Source organism: Ptychodera flava, unplaced genomic scaffold, assembly GCF_041260155.1.
Source record: "Ptychodera flava strain L36383 unplaced genomic scaffold, AS_Pfla_20210202 Scaffold_33__1_contigs__length_2856901_pilon, whole genome shotgun sequence".
Lineage (NCBI taxonomy): Eukaryota > Metazoa > Hemichordata > Enteropneusta > Ptychoderidae > Ptychodera > Ptychodera flava.
The window spans coordinates 327,964-352,510 of record NW_027248355.1 but is presented as its reverse complement, the minus strand read 5'-3'; the positions used below and the strand labels follow the sequence as shown (position 1 = coordinate 352,510).

General features: G+C 35.4%; 1 protein-coding gene across 3 annotated transcripts; it reads right to left on the bottom strand.

Annotated features, from left to right (window-relative positions):
• Nucleotides 1-3,334: 3,334 nt before the first annotated feature.
• Nucleotides 3,335-23,796, bottom strand: LOC139127604 (uncharacterized). 3 transcript variants are annotated; one of them, XM_070693515.1, is made up of 20 exons: nt 23,259-23,796; nt 22,378-22,556; nt 22,107-22,214; nt 20,876-20,954; nt 19,862-19,998; nt 18,829-18,948; nt 16,891-17,021; nt 16,150-16,303; nt 15,484-15,687; nt 14,572-14,997; nt 13,758-13,852; nt 12,889-12,972; nt 11,245-11,362; nt 10,367-10,531; nt 9,763-9,962; nt 8,597-8,746; nt 6,699-6,804; nt 5,546-5,607; nt 4,629-4,752; nt 3,335-4,086 (listed from the first exon to the last, which is right to left on the bottom strand). In XM_070693515.1, the coding sequence occupies exons 2-20, from the start codon at nt 22,528-22,530 to the stop codon at nt 3,802-3,804; spliced, it is 2,901 nt and encodes a 966-aa protein (XP_070549616.1). In that variant the 5' UTR covers nt 22,531-22,556; nt 23,259-23,796; the 3' UTR covers nt 3,335-3,801. The 3 variants fall into 3 exon arrangements, 2 of the variants coding, with proteins under 2 accessions (XP_070549616.1, XP_070549617.1); XR_011551060.1 differs by having other exon boundaries at nt 3,914-4,086; nt 4,629-4,736; nt 22,378-23,796; XM_070693516.1 differs by lacking the exon at nt 4,629-4,752 and having other exon boundaries at nt 3,914-4,086; nt 22,378-23,796.
• Nucleotides 23,797-24,547: the final 751 nt, after the last annotated feature.

The window sequence follows — 24,547 nt, the reverse complement described above, 5'->3', positions numbered from 1 at the left end:
CGGTAAATATATCTTGCAGTGAAGTTTAATTAGTCCCCCTTTATGTATTGAGCTTACCGAATGCGGGTCAATGGTGTTGGGTAGGACGAGGTCCTAACACTACTATTGTAATGTTATGCACTATTTTCCGTGATTTTGATTCCCCCACCGTTCCGCTTCATGCAGACTTTCGACCAAGACAATCTTGATCAATAGTAACATTTAACCATCACAACTGAAGGAAATATACAGTTTTGACGACAATAGGGCAAGTGGAGACTTTTTGTTCACCGATTTCAACGGGAAAATGTACAGGTTGTGTGTTATGACTTGAATTGTCCAGTAAAAAACAGTAGCAAATTCAGGAAAAATTGTCAAATTGTAACTTATTTTTCTTCCTCTTGTTTTTTTTCCTAAAAAGGTAACTGTTTCTTGCTATTTCTTACTCCTCGATATTACTAATACAGACCGAAGACGATGTCCTCGTTACATTATGGAAGAGAAATGTGTGACTGTGATGAGAAAGTGTATCGTAACTTTCTCACCAACGGTGAGACTTTCATGTCATTTTACCAGGTGTGAAATATCTTGAAATTCTGACTGGTCACGTGACTTTGAGACTTTGTCTTGAATCTCACCAGTGATCAGCGAGATTTTCGAGTCTTGCCAGGGATCAGGAACTAGTACAGCACGTTTATAAGTATAGGAAATCTACCCATGACATTGACATTTTTAGAGTGTTCTGAGACCTGTTTGATATATACACGTGTTAATTTGAATGCTTATTAACTCAAAAGCTTGTTTTGTCTAAATTGACAGTATTTAGTAGTGGCAAAATAATCCTTGATGAAGATTTAAAAATACAGCGTGTTACCATTTACACGGCAATATTTCGTCGGAGTGCTCAGACTTCGTACCTGCAAAATCATTGATGATGTACGCTTATATATAATACACAAATTTAAAATTATCGAAAATATTATTTTAGACTTGAAACTTTTCAGTTGATGAAAATTCGCGCATATTTTCAGTGCTTGCTTCGTGCGAAATCCGTGGAGATTGAAAGTTTTTGTTTTCCATATAATACGTGAGTATACTTGTGGAATAATTATCGGGTTATAACATTAAATGTATAATGACTAAACCTTTGATCAAATCGGCGCCGTGGTTGCAATGGTTTAGAACTCATAATTCGTACGAGTTTTAAAACCACGTGCACAAACGCTCGCAGAAAGAACGTGTATTTCTATTATGCGATTGTACTGATTGTACTCATTGATTTGTACTGCAATCACGAGATTTGTGTGACATTCCGAGACTGTCGAACATCGCGCATTCCCTTCCGAAGTGAATGCATCGATGTTGTTGTAGCAGCAGCAAAAAAACAACAGAAATTTGTGTATTCGTACGTACTATATTCGGCGGGAAACACTTTTCCCTAGAGTAAGTTCTTCTTTGCCTTTGAAATCACTTTCCTCGAAGGGTTTATGTTATCCAAGCGTTCATCTTATCTTTGTACCAGCATAATTCTCAGTATTGTGAGGTGAGTAACATCCGATTGAAAACTATCCGTATGACCAGCACTGACGATCAGATTATCGATTTCATCGATCTTTCGTTCCGTATCCTTAACATCAATGCGGTCGCACGTTTATATTCGGTAAGGATTCGGTACACATTGGTTATTTTGACCGAACCTTCTAAATTTTTTTGCATAGAGACTGCGTTTTATTTGCGGTTAAATGTAATCGACCACATTGGGCGGAAATATTGCACAGGTTACTTTTCCTTCGTTCATTTTTTTTCAATTCTAAAAGAAAAGTACCTATGTCCATAATTCTCCATACACCTGAAAGGATTTCCCTTGCAGTGAGATTGTACCCTGACAAAGTCACCGTTTACTGACTAAAAATAAAGGCTTGTAATAAGCAATGGATAAATTGATTACGTTGTTCATGTGTAAAATATACATTTTCTATTTCAGATTAAATAGAGTTGCGTGATTCCAATTACCGTGTAGTATTTTGTTCAGATTATAACATTTAAACAAAATTATAATATTAAATAGAAACCCTTGTTTGAGACTTTTAACTCAGTGGTTTCTTTAACGTCTTTTGATATCTGCCTTAACTATCCATTAGCCAGGAAGTGTAATCTACAAAGGCCACAATAAGGTTAAGTCAAACCATGGACTGTTTCGTTCTTGGCAGAAAAGTTTAATCGAACTGTGCACGTGTTTTCCTACAGACTTACGCCTTGCAAAGAAGATAAGATTTGTCAAAGTAACGTTTCAGTGTTTTCTAGGATCGAGCCATTACAACTACAGAGGTTCGAAAATCTTTGGTGCCGATAGAGTCTCTTTGGACGGCCTTAGTCGCCCCGTTACATCGTAGAGTTCAACAGTAGGATTTCCAATACTTTCAACACTTCAAATTGAGTAATCGGCCGATCTCGTAAACTACCAACATTGCACCGCATATCCGCTTTCAAATCTCATTTTCTAAGCATGGCATTCTATAACGTATATATTGTATATACAGAGATTAATATAAACATGTGTTATATCTGCGGCCGATAGGAAGGCTCCCCATTCGTCATTCTCATATGCAGAATTCTGCAATTACAAATCCCAAAATGTCCTTCAAAATGTCATGTTCTCAGTTCTCTATTTTTCAGAGGATCGAATATTTTGTGAGCCAAGTGCATGATGCAAGTTTGATTAGACTCTTTCATAGTCCTCGTATACACACTGAGGCTGGTGGTATAGCTAGTGTTTATTTGTGTTTGGCCGTTTATCTTCAATTATCGATCCGTATTATGCACCGTAGAGTTCAACAAGGTTCCTATTGATTACTACACCACTAAAGTTAAACAGGCATGCAACACTGTTGGAACATTACTGTAACAGTGCTGTACAGCAGGAGTGTAACGGCAAAGTAACCGCACCCATGTAACATGACTGTTGCTTGTGTACTGGAACAGTACTGTTGTAGCAGCACTGCAACACACCTGCCCCAGCATCGCTGTAACAGCGCTGCTGGGGCAGGTGTGTAACATGGCTGTCACAACATTACTGTAACACTGCTGTTGGAGCAGTGCTGTTACAGCGCTGCTGGGACAGGAGTGTTGCAGTGCTGTTTCTTTAATGTAACACTGTAATCATAGTCACCACCTTTTGTACTATTCACCTGATACCATGTAATTCTAGTTATTATATCATGATTTTGTTTTATTTGTTGTGACGGCATAATTATCTGTGCTCATTACTGACTTTTTCTTACCTTTTCAGCCGTATGCTGATAAAATATGATACGTAGAAATAAAGAAAAACACACACTTTCAACACAATACATGATTTCTTTCAAATTGTTTATCTTTATTAGTAAATACAAATAGTTGTCATTTATTCATTAAAGTGTCTGATGTGAACTTATGTCTTACAGAAAAGTACACAAAAATACAATGTGTAGTGATGCCACATCCAGCCCTTGGGCTTATAAGACACTGAAATACATTTGAGTTCACATTACAAACTAACAACAACAATTTGGTTTAGTGAGGACTCTCCAGAGTTTATACATACATAGCTTCCTTTCTTTCATTCTAAGCTTCAATTTTATACTGTAATTGCAAATTATGGCTGCATTCAAAAAGGGTTTTTCATCTTCAAATGCCAACCAATACAAAATCACACATTCTGGCCAATCACAATAATAAATATAAAACAGGAAATGTTGTTGAATCCAATATTACAGCTTTACAGAGCACTATTTTATGGTTAGAATGTAAGTTCATTAGTTAACAAATGAAAACCTATTCAATCTAAAAATTTGTATGACTCCTCATGGACAAAAGTGTCCTTCTTTGTATTTTTTTTACACGACATGTGGTGTACTCACAACAATGAACAAATGATTGGAGATTAATGATACGGTTTGAGTTAATTATTATATTTTTATCTGATAATTTAAATATTTCACAATTATAATGATCATATCTCGCTGGCTGGCATGGTGATAGTGTTTGTATGCATATTAAACTCAGATCTTCTTCTTTTCCATCTGCAGCAGTTGCCACCTTCACACATCTCTGTAGTTTACCATAGGACTACATACAAAAGAAAAAAAAAATACTTTACTTGAATGATACCTGGTATAAACAGAATTAAGTGTTAGGCAAGGTGTGATAACAATAGTCACATTGCAGTATTTCATGTACATTGCATGAAACTCTTGATTGCACAATAATTGTTTTATGCATATGCATATCACCTGAAAAAAAATACAAGTTTGCCATGTTTGTCATAACACTTGTAAATTGGGATTTTTATAATTAAAAAGGTTTTAGACTGAATATTTGAATTGAATTTGATATTGTATACACACAAAGAAGTTACCAGTGTGTAGACTACGAAAAAGGTGTTAGATTAATGATGTTGAAAAAAATTCAGAGATTACTTTGTTTGGGTTAACTTTCATATCAGGTCATAAAACGGCAGGTTTTATTTTTGCATGTGCAACATGGAAAATGGCAATACCTATGCAATATTATAAAGCAATATTTTAGCGTGTATTTGCTATATGGGAAATGCTTTACCGCCATATTCCTCTTAGAGAAAATATCTACCTACTGATAAGAATAAAACATACTTTTCCATTTGAACTTGAATAGCTCATAAAAGCACCACAGTTGACCAGCCCATTCTCTGCTTGAACCGCCTTAAAGTTGGTTACATGTATGTTGTCAATGGAGACACTCTGATCAACCAGATATCTGGAGATGAAAAATTAATTTAATTTAAACCATACCCACAGAATGTAATATCTTGCACACAGGGTTTATTTTTATGCAACACAAGAATTATATTTGAATAATTTATCTCGGTTGGATAATAGCTGAAGAAGTACGGTATGCTTAAATGTATTATGAAAAATACATTACAGTGAATTGTTGGATCAAAAATGACAAGATTTTACTTCAAAAATCCATACGTGCAGGAATTTGACCAGAGAATACAACAGACAGTGACTGACAACCACCTAACCTGACTGATAAGCCCATTATTGCTGACAGCTTAGCTAGTGAATACAACTGACCTATATCACAGCCTGTCAAATGACCCTTCAACCTTCTTTGTTAAGCAAGAGAACTACGATTGAATGTATCAAAAAACATAATTCTGGGAAAGAGGTTATGATGATGGCCAATTAAAATAAAAAGAGATACTGCATATAATACAGTTAAAAAACCCTTGAGCCAGCTGCTGGAAATGACTTAGGTCAAGTGTGTTTGCTTTGACAGCCACAATCAATTTTTCAATCGCCACTGACAATAAGAACATGTCAAAATAAAGGTAATCATTTTAACTGTTTCCACATGCAGCGTTCAGTTGTTTTTAACTGAACAAGACAAACTGCAACATGTGTTTTGATATGGGGTTCTTATCAACAACGAAAAAACACAGCTGACTGCAGTCATTTCCAGCAGCTCAAATGATTGTGATTGTATTGTCATCATGTTATGCCCTGGTAACTCTAATTGATAAAATTGACAAATGATATTTCACCTCATTAAATTGGTAAAACAGCTGTTATCTTCATTAGCTTCCATATCACAAGTTCCTACAAGCTGTTGATAAATATGAGAAATAGATTAAAAACAAGATTTAAAGATATGATTTTTTACCCTAGGGCGACAGTTAAAACTTGAATAAAAAGTAATAAATTATGTCGAAACATGACATTTTACGTAAATTAAAGAAAAAATTCGAAGGGGCATCAAGCGGTTACACTGATATCAGTCCAAGTGCAAGACAGGTGTATCTCCTATGCTAGAACACAGGAGTTACACGTGTCTTGCACTAGGCCATCAATTTGTCCATTTCGTCATGCTGCTAGAGGGTCTGAATGGTGCCATCTCTGGAACAATATTGCAAAGACAGTATTTTCAAGAAGTTACAATTTTGCAATCGCAATTTGTATGCGCAGCAATGGCCATGTAGCAATGTGAATGGGTTCTATGCTGTGCTTTGTTGTTTTTTGACCAAATATTGGAAAAATTCCCCCAAAATACAATTATGCAAATCACCACAATTTGAACAAACTTGAAGGAGGTAACTTCAATGAACCCCCATACCGAGTTTCAAATCAATCCGACTTGCAGTTTCAGAGAAGAAGATTTTTGACTAAAAATGGGAAAAATTACAAAAAAATTCATGAAAAATAGCAAATTCAAGATATTGACCCAAGACACACAAAATCATATAAGGTCTACCTAAAGTACTTACATGCCAATTTTTTAAAGAATCTGACAAGTGGTTGTTGAGATTTGCAATTTTGACCATTTTTGCATTAATCCAGTTAATTTGCATATTTTTGGGCAATGACAACTTCATTTGAACAAAATCCCATCTACAGCCCATCATCCATCTACACACCAAACATCGAGATTAAACTTCCAGCGGTTTTCAAGTTTTTGATGTTGAAGGACATACATACATACCAAATGGGAGCTAAAAATCTGAGAAACATTTTAGAAGGGCTTTATAACAGCTTGCATTTGTGCAAATTTGAGACAGATATATTGAAACAAGAACTGCAGCCTCAAGGAAAAAGCAATATATTTCTGGTAACTCACAACACCCTCAGGATTATAGACGGGTGCATAGCCCATGTGACCAGGCAATATGTGTTCACTAGTCATGATGTATATAGTTATACCTTTCTCAGATATCCTTTGCTGTGTTCCACAGTCTCTCTCCTTCCATACATGAATTGCTGAACTTCAGACTTTTTGTTCATACGTTTCACACCTTCACCACAACATCTGGGAATTGATATTACAAAATATATATGATTAGACTTGATTCACACGTTTTTTGAGTGAAATTGAATAAAACTAACATGAGATGATGCTTGTTAACATAACATTTAGTTTTACACTCAATATAGTATGTATTCTCTTGCGGTGACATGATAAAACAAGCAGTCTAATAGCCCTAGATTTGTTCTGGTAATTAAGAGAGTTAAAATTATGACAAGTGAGTACTGACATCTGTATTTAATACCAGGCCAACTGTTCAAACTAATGTTTTGTTCTACAAATATTGGCCCAAAAAATGGCAAAAAAAGTCAAATTTATGCATATGAAACAAAACTGAGTCAAGTAACCCATGTGAACTTGTAAAAAAAAACAGTATAGAATGGTTATAACAGGGTTCTATGTTGCTGACAGCAGAACTAAAGGGATACCAATTACATCAGTAAAGAATTAATATTGACTGACCATATACCACGGATAAAATGGGACAGGAAACGACAGTAGAATTACATTATTAGGAAATGGGATTATCTGCCAAATGAACTCTGATGGAAAAATTATAAGGTATGATCAACAAATCTTGCCCAAGCCCCAGTGGATGGTTGACATCCGGTGGCTGAAGGTTGGGTTACATCATGAAGATTATGGATTTTCTCAAAAAAAATAGTTGATCCATTCAGTTTTTTTTTAATATTAGACTGGAATGGAATAAGAAAGTCCTTGTTGTGTTCTGTTGTTGATAAACTTTCTTGCATGGAATTTTAGCTTGCTGTTGGAAGAAAAATCAAGCAATACGTAATTTGTGTTTTGTTTACATGGGCGATGACATGTGACACAACCGTGTTGTCTAAATCGTGGAGATTGTGTCAGTTTCTCACAAATAAAATGGATGATCCACTGAATACTCTATTAAATATGAGAGTTTCATTTACTTAAAAGTGTGTCAGTTAGTTCTTCAGATAGATTGCCGTTAAACAAAAATAACACAGTCCAGACTTGTGATTGTTTTTATTTACATAGCAATGATGCTGGATAAGTTGTTTACATTATTTACGATTTCTTGAAGAAAATGGATGAGCCACCGCAATCTGTAATGAACATGAGAGATTTATTACTTAAAAGTGCACTAGTGTGTTGTTATTATTAATTTCTTACGTAGAATTTTAGTTTGCCATTGAAAGAAAAATCACACAGCACAGAATTTGTGAGTGACTCTTTGTTATGGGCGATGACATCAGGGAATTATCATGATGATTGTTCATGTTTGGTTATTTTACATGTTGTACGTACCTTTAAAGAAATCGCCAAGTACTAGGGTTGTTCTCTGATTGCAGATATACATGAATTTTATTCAGTCTGAGAAAACTGCAACAAATTGACTGCTGCCACTCTCACACTCATCATACATTGACATGTCTGCTCTTTGAGTTAACCAGCATGTTGAGAAATGCGTGAGTTTTACCAACTTTACATAATCAAGTCACTTGATTTGCTGTATTTCACGTGATTTGCATCGTTAACAGGATTAGTTGACCAAACGCTAAGCAAACGCAAATTGATTTATTCTACACAAGCTCGTACATGGGAAATACTGCTGTTTTCTGTCCCGTTTTCTCCACGGTCTATGGGCTGACCTACAAATTTAAATTAAAAATAATAATATCGCCAAAAGTTTTTAATAAAACAAACAACTCAGTAGGGACTACTTTTTTTAATCTTCTGTAAAATACCACTTTTATTTTGCCAACAAGAACCAAGTAATCTGCAGTACATATGCTATAATAATGGTTGCTCTTACCTATAGTCAGTAATATCTTTCCAATAACCTCCTTGTAGTATGAAGCGGATCTGTTGTAGCCGCCCAAAGTTGATGGCCAAGTCTCTTGATGTGTTGTGGTGGTTAGTAAAGAGGTACTGTACACGCACAAGCCCCATTAGTGACTCACATCTGAAAATAATATGTTGTATATTAGATTTCCATTGGCTGGACCTTACCGCTCGTAGCAATAGTTGTGTTTTATTGTCAACTGCAATTTCTTCATCGGTTTAACAAATTATTTTCACTCTTTGCGCTTGCAAAATTCTCATTATCACCATATGCATAACCTAGGTAACCTAGGTAGTTATTTCCACTATTATGACTTTATTCTGTGGGGATATGAACCGATAAGGAAGCGTTGGGTATTTTGTTATTCAAGTCAGCATCAGCAATAGTTCTAAAGATGCCAATGCAATCCAGTTTGTTGTCACCTTCTTCAGGAGATTGACAGAGTGACAACATCTCAAAATTTTCAGTTAATAAGAATTTCAATTTTTATTACCTGTTCCAGTTTAAATGTTTGCTTGCATCTGTACCATTTTTTGAGTTTCAGTTAAAGTTTAACAGTAACTGACTGCGAGAAACGATTATGTGGACCAAGCCATGATAGTGTGGGCCAGTCGTCGCAGAAATGTCGATGATTTGTTTCTCACCTGTTGAATGCACTAGTCACAGCCTTATACTCTGACTTCATACTTGTCTTAGTTGTGGTCATGAGCCAGACCACATCACACATTATACACAAACAACTTCAAAATATTTCTGCTTTTTTCACATGAATATTTTCTATTACTATTTATTTTCCTTTACAGATAAACATGGGTCTATGCATATGATAAATGTAAATACCCCAGCATCCCTTACTTATGCGTTGCAGGCAAGTGATTCACCCATGTAGCTCGGAGGAATACAGTCGCTACACAGGAAATCACTTGTTTGTGACACAGTCATAGTACTTTGGAATACAGTGGAATTGTTGAGTAACCTTGGTAACTGATTGGGAAACTGACTGGATTGATATGTGCATGAAAACCTCAGTAAAATTTCTTCATACCACCTCCACCCCTTACAGAAACAGTGTGTTGCCTCGTAAAATTCTGATCCACTCATCAAATAAACAATGAATACTTTTTAAGAAAAATTACCTTTCAGTATCAGTGCAATCACAAGGGCCATAATCCATGATATCATCCACCAAGTGGAGTAACATGTGGACCTTGGGTTTATTCAATGATGAAGGAAAAAGTGTCCTTATTTGGCGAACAAGGTTATGTACCAATCCTTTCATCTCCGATACATGTAGTTCATCGATGAGTAGGCAGTCCTTGTGTACAAGTATGAACACCTGTGACAAATGAATATTGTGAAACTTGATTGACATACAACTTAACCTGATACAAACAATGGGGATGGATCAAAAAATGTTTGTTCGGGGATTAAATAAAAAGTTTGGTGATGCTGATTTACTCATTTTTACCTCATTTAAGATTGATAATTCATGAGAAAGTATTTTCCTTTTAAACATTTAATAACAGAGAATGCATGTTACTTTGATGAAAGTTTATGCAATGTAAACAGTTGCGTCAGCTGCGAAAATGTAATACAAACTTCATGAAACTTGAAAATATGCTGGTGCAGGTAGTCTAGATCATAGATGCGAGAAAAATTCAGACTAATCACTGGAATCAATGTAGTTTTTATTCTTTCTGGTACTACTCAGGTAAAGTATTAAAATTGATATCAACCTACCTCACTTATTAGGTGCCACAGTCTGAGGTGTTGTGCAGAGATATTTCCTGCCAGTATAAATATGGCTATCTGGGCCCAAAGCTTAAAATCTCTCCCAACATATGACTGAAATTTATCAATAAAGGATGGCGATAATGTCCTCTTGAAAGGAGTCCAGTCAAATGCCTAGCACAAGAAGCAGAAATTAATTCTTTGACCACATAGACTATTTTTACTTCTAAGAGTTAATTTCTTAAAATACAATAAAAATGAGTACAAAATGTGATTTTAATAGGTTTATATGTCAAAGATGGGCTAAAACAGACTACAATCAGGTGTCTGTCAGATCAATATCTCTACTAATCTTCCATCAAATTTGGCTCATACTTTTAAAAGTATGTCACTTACTACAAAAATTCATTACAATATACAAACTAGCATTCATTTGACATAAGTGTTAATTAGTACCTATGGCTTAGATTTCTGGGTATAAACTTTCCATAAGACTTTCTTGCATGCCTCGATGTGAATGCAAATCAATGCCCTTGCAGCAGGAGGTATCAGGCAAATTGTCACTAGCTATTGGGCACATAACCCCATGTATTCAGGCAATAATATTTAAAGGGAAATGTTACCCAGCAATTATGTGTTCAGCAATAAAAAATCTATGAAAAACTGGTGCGAATTCTATCTTAGTCATTAACTTTCACTCACTCATAGCGATGGCACCCATTTTAAAACCTCTGATTATAGCATTGCACTGACACTTGAAGGGCTTCCCCATAGTCTATAGCATAGATTTTTTATTGCTGAACACATAATTGCTGGGTAACGTTTCCCTTTAATACTGAATGACAGTTTATAATTACTCACAATAAAAGAGAAAGAGGAGTACTTACCTTCAGCTTGAGTTCAAGTAGCTCTCTGTCCCTGGCTGTCATTGATTCAAATGTCAGCTGTGTAAATATCTTTACAATGCCAAGTTCAATGTTGTGTAACCTTTCAAATGCCAGAGATCTGAAAAGTAACATGCATTATTCAGAATTCATAAAAACAAATCAATTCATCACATATGTATTTAAAATGACCAGAGTTGAAAACAACTTCATGCAAAAATACAGTAGGAAACCCCTGTACATGCTTGTAAACATATTCTTTACACCACTGTTAATCTGACTGCTGGTATTGTGTGAGTTTAAAAAAAACAAAACAATTCAGAATACAGACTTTTAATGTATATGTGACATAGCCATTTTTGGAGTAACCCTGCATCACAAAGTCAAGTGGAAATTGAGATTCAGATAGAACAGAAATAAATCGCTTATTCTACTGTATACTGTCTTGTTTCATTTTTCCTTTAGCTTTCCCATAAAATTTATGAAACTTCATTCTATCTAACAGTCAAACTGGGATTATCACATGCACAAGCCAATGTTGTCTTCCGTGAACAGAAAATACCGTAATTTATCCTCTGGTCATTCTAAGTCATGACAACCCGCATCTATGTCATCACTTTCACCATGCCGGAACTTCTTTTTGTGTTGTTTGTCTCTGTTCCTTTCATTTTAAACAAACAAGATGGCGCTTATGTCGTTGCCGCCAAATCCTCGCCAAATGCTGCAAGAAAATATCAACAAATTTCCCAAATCGACAGACAATGTCTCCACAATAGTTTGATAAAATATTACAATTGTCCTGCTTGCTACGTCCCCCAAAAATAGAGACCATCGGCACATGATCAGCAGCAGCACAGTGCGAGAAAGATGAACGAGTCGTAAAAAATCACAGTGACGTTACTATGGCACCAAAATGATTGACAGTTGGTGCGTTGCGGATGAATATTAATGAAAACGTAGTTCCCCATCTCAAAACTTATTGTTTGCTATGTATTTTAAATAAAATATGGATAAGTTTGGCTTGTGCATGTGATAGGTATGTTATTCCCTAATATTTTTCTTTGAACAAAGAAAAATATTAGGGAATAATATATAATTAAACTGGGTAACCCAATCTTAATCTACTTTTTCTACACAGAAAAATATGAACATTATTACATATGTACCACAGTTTACTTGCATCGAAGCGCGCGCGTACTACCGGTATTTGCACTGCAGTGCAAATACCAAAAACATTATTCCATACCTGCATGCAAATGAATAGAACAGCGCGTGATCCTTGTCTTTCAATGTGTGTCGCGTAAACTATTTAAAATGTGTTCGCTTGTGTTTTTAATTCCTGTGTTTTCTCGATAAAATAAACAGGGGGAAACATATGTAATAATAACAGAACCCCATGGCGAGCGAGCAAGCTTGCCGTACCTGGGGTATTTGCACTCGTGTTTGCGTTGAATCCGGCTGTCCTTTCACTCGCTGCGCTCGTGAAAGCATGACCGCCGGATCCCCCGCAAACACTCGTGCAAATACCGCTGGTACGGCGCGCTTGCACTCTCTCGCCATGGGGTTCTGTCATATTATTAACCAAATGATTTCTTAATTGTGTTCATATATCATACATGTACTCAATGATAATTTGACCCATCATACCTGCCATTATCAAATGTCTCTAACTCCATCAAAGGGTTTTCATGCTCATAGAGTCCAAACTGGGTTCTCAATTTCTTCTTTGAACTGGGATACAAAAGGAAATATTTTATCACTAACACGTTAATAAATTCTTATCACATGAATTCAAAAGATATCACAATCAATAATTTTACACTAATCATAGAAACAAAAACCTCATCTGATGAAAACAATAATTATTTGCTCACATGAGCATATGGTTTAGCCGTGTGTGTGTGTGTCTGTCTGTATTCCTGATATCTCAAGGACAGCACATCAGATTTCAACTGAATTTAATACACATGTACAGGACCAAAATGGCTAGAACTGAAAAGATTTTGGTTGTTGTGGCTTGTAGTTTAATGAAGCTATCACAGTTTTAATTTTTCTGATACATGGTTGTCTACGGGAAGCATGATGACCATAGTGTCATAAAACAAGACTTACTGTACCAATTACCATGAAACTTACCATGCAAGCTATTATCTGAATAATAACATAGTTCAAGAAGCACCATGCCAAATTAATAATAATTTGCATATTTAATGAACTTTACTAATTAGTGATATAATTTAATACTGCTGCTAGAAATCTCTGCAGGAGAATGACACAGAACAAACTATTTCCACCTTATCATACCGATACTTTGACAGTGCATTTAGCTGATTATTAAGTCTTTTCCACCTTACCACACTGATACTGTGAGGATAAATTTATCTGTTAATATGTTTAGGTAAACATAAGGAAGTCTGATATTGTGGCAATTTACACATGTTAGCAATGCTGACCAGAAAAACCTGCCTTTTCTTATGGAGATAACTAACCAAAAACTCATGTTCATAAATACTAACCTTTCTGTCTGAGCAGACGCTATTTCCCTCATGCTGTCTTTAGTAATGTCTTTTGTTCTAGGGTTGCCCAATGTACATGGATCATCTCTAGAAACCTACATGGATAATCAAGAATAGTTAGAAAGAAACAGATTTGGTCAAAATATCAACACTCTTTCAAAGATGACATTAGTCGTTCTCATTGTTACATATTGGAAAATATAATGTCACTGTTCAATATTAAAAAACAACAATCTTGTCTAGTACTGCAAACTAGGAATTTCACAAGAAAATGCAGTCAACAAATAACAGGGATAAAAAAAATACTGCTAATAAGACAGTGTTGCCCCCAAATGAATTGTCTAAAAAATCAGTCAACAGGATTCTGAGTGTCTTTGACAGTAATTGGGGAAAATTACTATAAAATACAATTATGCAAATTACCACAATTTGACAAAATAGCAACAATGCACTATCTGAAATATACCATTAAAAGGGACACCAAAGAAAATTAGAAAGGTGTATACAACATGTAGTTTTGAATAAGAAGATTTCTCATCTAAAACTCAATAAATCGAAATATTCTTACAGATGCAAACTTATACATACATACATACATACATACATACATACATACATACATACATATCATACATACATACATACATACATACATTCATACATGTACATATATACATACATACTTTTATCCTAGCTTATAAGAATAGCCTCCAGCTAACAAATCATCAAGCATTACAAATATTATCCTTGCAGCTCTATGGCCAACCCTTTTAAAGTTGATTTCATTTCATTGGTGTATATTTACTGTACTTACGGTACAGCGTTGACAAAATTTGATGGATGTTGCACCAGTATGATTGACCATCTCTGATTGTCGAACATTGTCAGCTTTAACAAGAAGGACTGGTGAAATCACCAACACTTCTGAATCCAGATCACCATGGTACATTACCACTCCTGTTTTCTCCAAAACCTTCAATTCTGCTACAAGTGGCTTGCTCAATTCTACTGCACCAACACTGGTAGATGCGTTCACAACAGAGATATTTTGAAGTTTATTATTCTCTTTCTTTGGGAGGCCTCCCAACATGATACACCACACACTGAGGGGACTCCATTTCCTGGTTCTGCTGCTCCCAACATCATCCGAAAATAAAACAACAGGAACAGTAACTATACTCTTACCAAGTTGTCTAGCTAATTTCTTGGTAGGATGTCCGCTTATTGCTGATTTGATAAACTGGAACAGATAAACAAAATACAAGTTAGTGTCAATCATATGATTGTCCACATTGAACCATTATGTATCTTTTCTATACATGTAATCTGATAAAATTTAAAACAAGCGACCTTGCCGCTGATATAGCTCCACTGTGATATTAAAGAAAACTGAAATGATGACACCAATGATTTTTAATTTTTTTATGTACTAATGATTGTCTACACAGTTTTGCTGTGGTTGACTCCTACAAACCTACATTCCAAACTTCAAATTAATTGGACTTGTGGTTTCAGAGAACATTTTTTGCCAAAAAAGTTTCAATGGTTGTAATGACTGAAACTGGTGTGTTGGTATCAGTTTCAAACACATTTAAACCTTTCACCCCCAGTTCCCTGTATACAGGTCCAACTTTACCATAGAAAACAATGGATTTGGGACAAACCATGGTGGTGAAAGGGATTCAAACACATTTAAATGTAGGATGAAGAAATCAAATTTTAGTACCTCATTTGGCAGTCTTTGTAGTCCTTTCTCTGTCATCTTCCAACCAACAGTTTCAAAGTTTAAACTTCCTTGGTATTGATATTTCAACTGGTCACTATGAATATTCAACACTCTATTGGTGTGACATACTTTGTTATTATGAATTTCACAGATAATCAGCTTCACAAATACATCTGGCTGTCCTCCACATTCTGCCTGTGTCATCTGTAAATAAACTGATTATGGTAAGCAAATAGACTCAAAAAGTTAAGCTGCATGTGGGCGCTTTTGTACTTTTGACAAAACACATGACTGAAGGTTCAGTGTTCGATATCTGTTCTAAAACAAAATGTTATTGAACCGATCAGATTGTAGCACCTAGTTTATTGACAGTATAATGGTTAATAAAACTGCTCACGCAACTTGCACGTGTGTGATTGAGATTAGCATATTCAGAACAACAGCTAGTCTGTTGTCATGCCTACATCCTGTCCTAGTCATTATAATAGTAAAATACCCATATGACCTCCAATTTACATGTCTGAGATGTCTGTCTTGACAGATGTGGGCAGCACTTTACTTCGGATCCTTTGATTTTACATTGACAATGATTGATATGGTTTAGGTGGTGTTGACTTTTATTTTTCAATATTTTGGCAGAAAAATATAGCCACAACTACATAATACCTCTATATATATTGATGAAATGTAGCCAAGGTTTTCTATTCCTTCATTGTCAAACCATACAAAGTCCTTCAAGAAATAAGCTTCATTGTTCACCTCAACCATTGGAGTGTGGTATGTTTGATGAAGTTTCCATTTCTTGGCTTCATACATTTCTCTGTTTAGGTAAACAAAGGCATGTTAATAGGACATTTAGTTCAAACTTCTAGCATTTAATTCATTTGGTTGGTGTTGATCGAAATGCAAGACGACACCGATGATCAGTAGTATGACTGAACATGAAATTGGGATTATTAAAAGTACAGATAATTATTACAGGCCATTTGACAGATTCGGACTCACGCTGGGTGTACTTGTATTGCTAAAGATGAACTGCTACAATTTCATGGGGCTAATGCCCTCACAAATTACTACGGCATGTCAACAGAAAAGGAATCCCCATCTCCCTGTTTAGATGGAACACTGGGACGAAATTAAAATTATGTTGATCTATGCTTGAAAAAATATCTCAGATTTTTATGCAGACCTTCAGACCACAAAAAAAATTCATAAATAAGTCATGGAACGCAAAATGTAAGGGTGTTTACCAATTTACACATCAACAGGAGTGTGTTTCTACCAATCACTGATCAAATACATCAACTTGTCATCCTAAACAAAATATGGCGGATCACACTGCATAGATTAAAATATTATATGGCAGTCAGATTACATCTTATGTTGGACAAAAAGAATAGCAAATACCTGATAGCATTATTTGTTGATTTCTTTGGATAATGAACCAGTTTGAAGGATAAACTAGGAATAGCCAGTTTTCGACGTATGATATCAATGACAGAAAGAGAATAATATGATTGACCCTGGCAGTCTGAAAACTAAAGAAGAATATACCAGAAATTCATTATTTGTTTGCATGGTGTCACATGATAACAGGACATGCATATGCATGCATGCATGCATGGATGCATACAGTATCCTTGTCCATCTTATTCTGTCAGGGTATGTCTAGGATAAAGACTGATATATTGGACCCATTATTACATACACATGCTGGTAGATCACATGTACTGAAAGATTTACTACTGAGGGAATGTGATGCTACAATAACAACAGTTAAAATTATAACTTGTGAACTAAAAGTACTACTTAACTGTGTTTGTGACAGTGTTGTCTTGAATTTTAAATTTTAGACAGAAGTGAATCATACTACTGTATAAAACTTTCCGCAAAGCTATAGCTACAGATGATAGCATGGACATACATGTATGGGCTGAGTCAACTATACAAGTTCTCCTGTACTTTATCAGCATTGTCTCAAAATATATTTTAACAGGCGGCCTAGCGGCCGATATAGCTCCGCTGTGATATTTAAATGAATTGAGACGATGAAACCGATGACAAAAGTGTCATTTATAAAGAACCAAAGCTAAACTGTCGAGAAAATCATTTTGTTTGTTAAAAATTTTGCAAAACTTGTCAAAGGGTACGGTATACCAGTAAATATGGAAATTTTTCAATAACTGCAACAAATATGGGTAAAGTAGCCCATGGGAAACTGAATAAAAATCAATCACAATTCTCAGATTTTATGATAAAAAATGGGACAAACTACACACACAAAAAATGATATATGCAAATTTCACACAAATTTGAACAAATGTGACGAAGGTCAACTAAAGGAACCTCAATATCAAGTTTCAAGTCAATCTAACATGCTGTTTTATAGATGATTTTTTGACCAAAAATAGGAAAAATAGTGCCAATGGCACTGCAGCTACCTAAGACTTGAAAGGTACCAAAGAATTAAGTTGGGAAAATTCCCCATAAAGACAATTACGCAAAATTAACCACAATTTGAACAAATCTGACAGAAGTTAGCCCTACAAACTTCCAAGTTCTGAATCAGGTGGACTTGTGGTTTCAAAGAAGATGCTTTGAGGAAAATGACAAAAAATTCATGAAAAAGAGCAAAGTCAAGATATTGACTCAAGATGCAAGTACATACATGTATATGCAAATTCAATACAATTATGCAAATTTCACAGCTATTTCATCTAATCTGACTTACGTCACCCCTAGGTACCTCCGTACAAAGTTTCAAATGAATTGAACTTGCAGTTTCAGAGAAAACAATTTTTTGACCAAAAACAGGAAAAATTGCCCCAAAAATTCAGTTATGCAAATTTCACCACAATTTCATCTAATCTGACTTACATCACCCCTAAGCACCTCTATACCAAGTTTCAAATGAATTGGACGTGTGGTTTCTGAGAAAACAATTTTTTGACCAAAACAGGGAAAAATTGCCCCAAATATACAATTATGCAACTTTCACCACAATTTCATGTAATGTGACCGACTTCACCCCTAGGAACCTCCATACCAAGTTTCAAATCAATGGGACATGCAATTTCAGAGAAGAAGATTTTTTGACCAAAAACAGGGAAAATTGCCCCAAAAATACAATTATGCAAATTTTGCCACGATTTGAAGAAATCTGACTGAGGTTATCCCTAGGAACCTCTATACCAAGTTTCAAATCAATTGGACTTGCGGTTTCAGAGAAGAAGTCCATTGTTGACGGACGACGGATGGACAACGACGGACAATCAGCCTATCAGATAAGCTCCGCATCTCTGACAGCGGAGCTAAAAAATCCACACTCAACATACTGGTACATACCACACTAGGTTCCAGAGTCCCTGGCAACTCAGCCAAATGCTGTTTGACCTGGTAAAGTGTTGGTGTGGTAAGGTCTCGTTTTCTTAATAGATAAAATATATACTTTAAGTTTGCATCTCCCTGTTCAGAAACAATAAATTCATGTGGTAAATATAACAGATCATCATCAAGTATAATACATTCCAAAGAGATAGACAAGGGCAATTTATTAAAATATGTATATGACATCAAATAAAACAAGTCATTAACAATGGCATAGTCCCCTTGTAATTGGGAATTTGTCACTGAAAGTGACTGCAAATTAACATAAATATGATATGATGCACATGAACCATAACAAAATGGCTGCCTGGTTATATCGCCAAACTAATTGATGTGCCTATGGCCATAGGATACTAGCCTTGTGTAAAGTTTGAAAGGAAATTGACCAAGGCATGTCTGAGATACCGGCATGGACAGACACATGGATGGACGGAACCCAAACTACAAGTCCCCTGGACTTGGTCCGGGGGACTAACAAAAGATACAATTCAAACACCATAAGATACAGGTTAACATTTTGTCAAATCTACAGGGTGCACAGTAGATGATAATAGGCCATTTTCATGACCCCTAATTTAAATGACACCACATCCTGGTCTTTTCGGTGGTATGACATCCCTCAACATCGAGTGATTCTCACTTTTGCAACAGATTACATCTCCAGTTTTGTTCTAGGATGATTGTGAATGCATAAATTGAATTTTATGGTCAACTGTTACAGAGTTTGAACTCGAAATGGTAAACTCATACCAACAAAAAAGCAAGGATGTAAGGTCACACAGGGATCGTTCTGGGCCTATTCAGCTTCCCCTTTATTACTGATGTGATCATCCATATACCTGCCATGTACAAAGAAACACAAACATTCTGGTACTGTTTTCAAACAAAACATTTTTAAGATCACCTTTTAAGTTATAGAAAATCGTTGTATTAGTACTTAATGGTCTACCGTCTAGTTATAAAAGAGAAACAAAAGTAATTAAAACATTACCAGGGGTCTTGGCGCACAGAGAAGACAAGCCAGTTCAGCATAGTGTTCATTTCTAAATGGGTGAAAACTCTGATCCAATGGATCTTTCTCTTCAGTAAACATAGTTTCATCTGTGTCATCATCTGTATCTTCATACACTGTGTATTATAAATACGTACCATTATAAAAAAGAAATGTCATATTAAGCATAAATTTGACATAAAAACATTAAGAGTGTGCTGATAAAAAATTTATAAGGATGGCCAATATGGAAAAATCTGAAATTGGAAACAGCAAAAAAAATCAAAATTAACTATCTGGTTGCCATACAGACTCAAACATTTGGCTGTGTGCAGGCAGTAAGTCATCCAAGCCCTTTAAAGACGCCATTCTCAATCCCTGGTTGTCCTATTAGTGGATGTGTGAAGTGCTCGTTAACAGTTTGTCTTTCTATTGTTCTCCATTGAAATTTTTATCAATTAAATAAATTTCCTGTTAGATAAATCAGATAATTGAGTGGAGCCTTTAAAGCAATTGAAAGAACACTCTTCACCTGAATATCTGTTCACCAATAAAACCTTGTTGAAACCACAACCAATGAATACACATGCAGCCTTATTTATTTGTGGTATGACAAGTGGGAAGCATGTTCATGGCATTCTCGCAAGCCAGAGCCGTATTTCCGCTCAGCAAAAAAAAAAAGCAAAAAGTTACAGCTACCGTGGCTTTAATCAGGGTTCCCTTGATATTATATCAACACAATCCTATTATGAGGATACATGTATGTTACCAGGGTTCCCTAATGATCTACAACTGTAGCAAATGATTTTAAGAAAATGGATTTTTTTTACCAAAAGTCAAACTATTACAATGTATGTCCATATGTAAATACTGTATATGTACCGTATTCATCTGATCATAAGTCCCTGCTCACATTCATAATCAAAGATAGATAATGTTTTGTTCTACAAGCATTGACAAAAACATTGGTTCTATAATGGGACGAATATGGTAATACACAGAGATCATACTCACAATCATTCCATTGATTAATTTTCTCTATATCTGTCACATCATCTTCTTGGGTAGAGTTATTTTCCATACGAATATAACCCTGGTGAGAATAACATATTTATTTATTTATAAATTGCATCTTTTACACATGAAAAATAGTATCATTTTATTATATTATTGGCTATTTTTCTCAATTATAAATATTATACTACTTCTTTATATATTGCCTATTTTACTCAATTTAATAAATGCTATCCAGCTAATTTTGTAGAGACAAGCCCTCTATCAGCTACATTAGTTCAACACAATTTTGGCGAATATTACAAATTTATCTCAAATATTAGAACTTTGTCTGTGTTGTCACATTTTTCCACATTTCCAAACCAGTACTAAATTAACCACTCGATATTTACTAATTTTAATATTAGATTGCCCATGCATTAATTAGCTTTTCAATTTTAATTTGACTCAGAAATCTCCTAAATAAAATTTGATTGGAGATTTTTACTTCTTTCTGAATTAAGCATCTATTGAAACTTGCACCAAATATTGTTAAAAACATATGAAATACGATAAGAGGAAAAATGATGGAAGGTAGGTATGATAGAAAAGTACAACAATTGCTATTTATGTATCCATTTTGACAAGTTACAAATGAACTCACTACCAAGCCATCATGAATAAAATTGTGCACGTAAGTAGACAACCCAGTAAACTGGACACTCAAATTCATTATTCACACTGAATGTAGTTGAGTGATGCAAACAACAAATATGATCTAGACCCAATATGCATAAAAGTGGGCTTTCTGTAATTTACAAGCATTTGGCACGAGTATGTTGATCATCTTGAAAGAGGGAATACTGGCCATTGCATCATATACAAATAGTTAATACTTGTCAAAGTAAGTAAAGTCTTTGTTTTGTGTCTACACAAAATTCAAAAAGGTACACGGGTAATTGAAATGCCTGGCATTTTCAACTTATAAACAAATCCTGCAGATGTGTACAATGCACTTTCATTGTCAACAATTCAATTCAAACTAAAATTCTATGCCAACAAATTATTGCTTTCTAAACATGCACATGTTGTGTTCACAAGATTAGTACAAAAAAGTTACATGGAAGAAAAAAGATTAAATTTTCAGCTACTGTTCTAAGTAATTTAAAATTTAAGTGAAGAGTCAAGACACAAAACTTCCTTGCTTTGTGGATAAAAAATTTAAATTAAATTTTTATATGGAAGAACATACCTGAAGAAATACCATTGAGTGATGAGACGATGTAACAGCTGTTGAGGCAGTCAATGAAGTCTGGGTAACAACAGACGTTGTCGTACTTGTACATAGTCTTTTTGTAATCTAAAAGGGTCATAAATACTGTACACTTTCACTTGTGATATAAAGTATCTGTATACTAATACATTGCTTTACCAAAACTACAGAAAGATTCTCATTAAAATGAAGGTTAATATTACTTCTGTTGATTCTTTAGATTAATTGATTAATTTTAACCAATACCTACCTGAGATGGTTGCTCAACCTCGTCTTTGCCATAGTTATCACGCAACAAAAGCTCTTGTTGATATTTATGTTTCTTACTGTCACCATGCCTATCTAGATATCTGGCTGATGCAAAATTCACACCACACACTCTACAAACGTATCCCTGTGACATATCTCCTAAGTTAGTAGCCTGGGGCGCTAGAATACAAACAATACAACTATTAAATGAACACACACACACCAAAAAATAGCATTTATACTTGTCCAAAAACCACTGGTTCATATTTCAGTAATTTTTCAATTTTACTTAAGATATTGGTAAGACATTATTTAAAAAGAAATATCAAGACAACGTTTGAGTGCTAGCATTCAAGAATACTGAAGTTTTTTAATAACTAGCTACCATAGCAACTTCACTTTATGAACCTTTCAATAGGGTGTGGGCCTCTTCAGTCTCTTTGATGAGAAATTCTAATTTGAAAATTATGTGATAATATGAGCATCAACATAGGTTATTAAAAATGGAGAAAAATGAATGTCATATTAATTATAACCTAGCTCTTTATCATTTTCTCTCTTTCTCTCTCTCTCTGGTCGCCAGCTACACCGTACCTTTAAGCTAGGCGAACGCCGCTACTGGTGTACACGGCAATATCATGAATATGATCTATACAAACGTACATTGGTGACGCTGAGATTAGCATTGCTGCGAAAACGAGCCCTGCCACTCCAATGACCAAACTAGGCTACGGATTCGCAGCAAAGAATAGCATCGCAATTGTTTTGTCCACAAAAAAATAAAATAACAAAGCTTCGTGAACACGTTTGAAGGTTTCGTATGACAGGGCACTATTGAAATTTATGACATGAATGATGAATAAACAAGGATTGTTAACCTACCGTGATACGGCGCGCGTAATCAATACTGGCTTGTTCGATTAATATGGGTAGAAGAAGTTATTCGAACTCATTCGGGCTGGGCCAAGCATGTGGGATATCACGTTTTTGCGAAGGCGACTGAAGTATCCGTTTGCTGCGGCGTTAGACGAGACTGATCATTGTCGACAAGCGACTGTACACTGTCTGAAATCAGCTGATACGGGCAATGTCCACCCTTCCTGTGAACCGTTACGCTATTGACTGCGCTATGAAAACTGCGCCCTCAAGTTAAATTTTTAGCCAACGGGAAACGCCGATACATCTACTTGTGACTAGAAAGTAACTTTGCAGAGCATTTGTGATCTCGACATCCCGTCAATAACTTTTTTTTTTATCCATTTTTTTTTTCATAAGCAAACAAAATAAACGTACATAACAGTGTCCTTCATTAATTACATTAATAATGCAAAGTCTTGCCCACTTTAAAGAAAGCATGTAGCTGTAATACACAATTTACAGGTACCATACCCAAGAGATTTATCGCAAGTGTCGTCCGCTTTACCGGCACGCGCCGGTTGAGTGATCGGCTGTAGTTCAGCGCGCACCGCAGCTCAGGCGATACGGTACGCGGTACGGTATTCGATGCATACGACAACTCCACAATGGCTTCAAGTTCACCAGTATTCAGTGGCAGCAGTCAGGCGAAAAAAAGACCGGCACTTGAATTCCGAAACAGTAATGACACAGTGAAAGTGAGGAGAACTACGGAGGACTTCGGCACCGTAAAAAGTAAGCGTTTCTATATAAATTTTGTCGTTTTTATGAAAAAATCTATCTTAGTGATACTGTACTGACGACATATGCAGACGAACGTTTGTTTCCCCATTTCCCCCAAAACCCCGCCTCACTATGTTGACTGTTTTAAATATGAATAGCATGGAATCCCCAAAATAGCCCCGCCGCGCCTCATCACATATTGACTGTTTTAAATTTAAATATGAATAGAATTTTGACGCAAGGGAAGCCCTTCATTCATGCAAGTATGTTACTATGCGCACTGTCAGGACTGGGGCTGGGGGGAGGGGGAAATAAATAAATAATAAAATAAACGAAGGGAAGACATGCTAGGAGTTTTTTTTTTTAATGTATTTATCAAAATTTTTTCTATAATTTTTCTCTTGAACCACAGTACTCACTAAGTTTTCAGTCTGCTTCAAGGGAGATGATGACATCACAGTCACTGTAATAGCAATATTAAATTATATTTTACTCTATTTTATCAACTTATTTTAAACAAAAACAAAACAAAC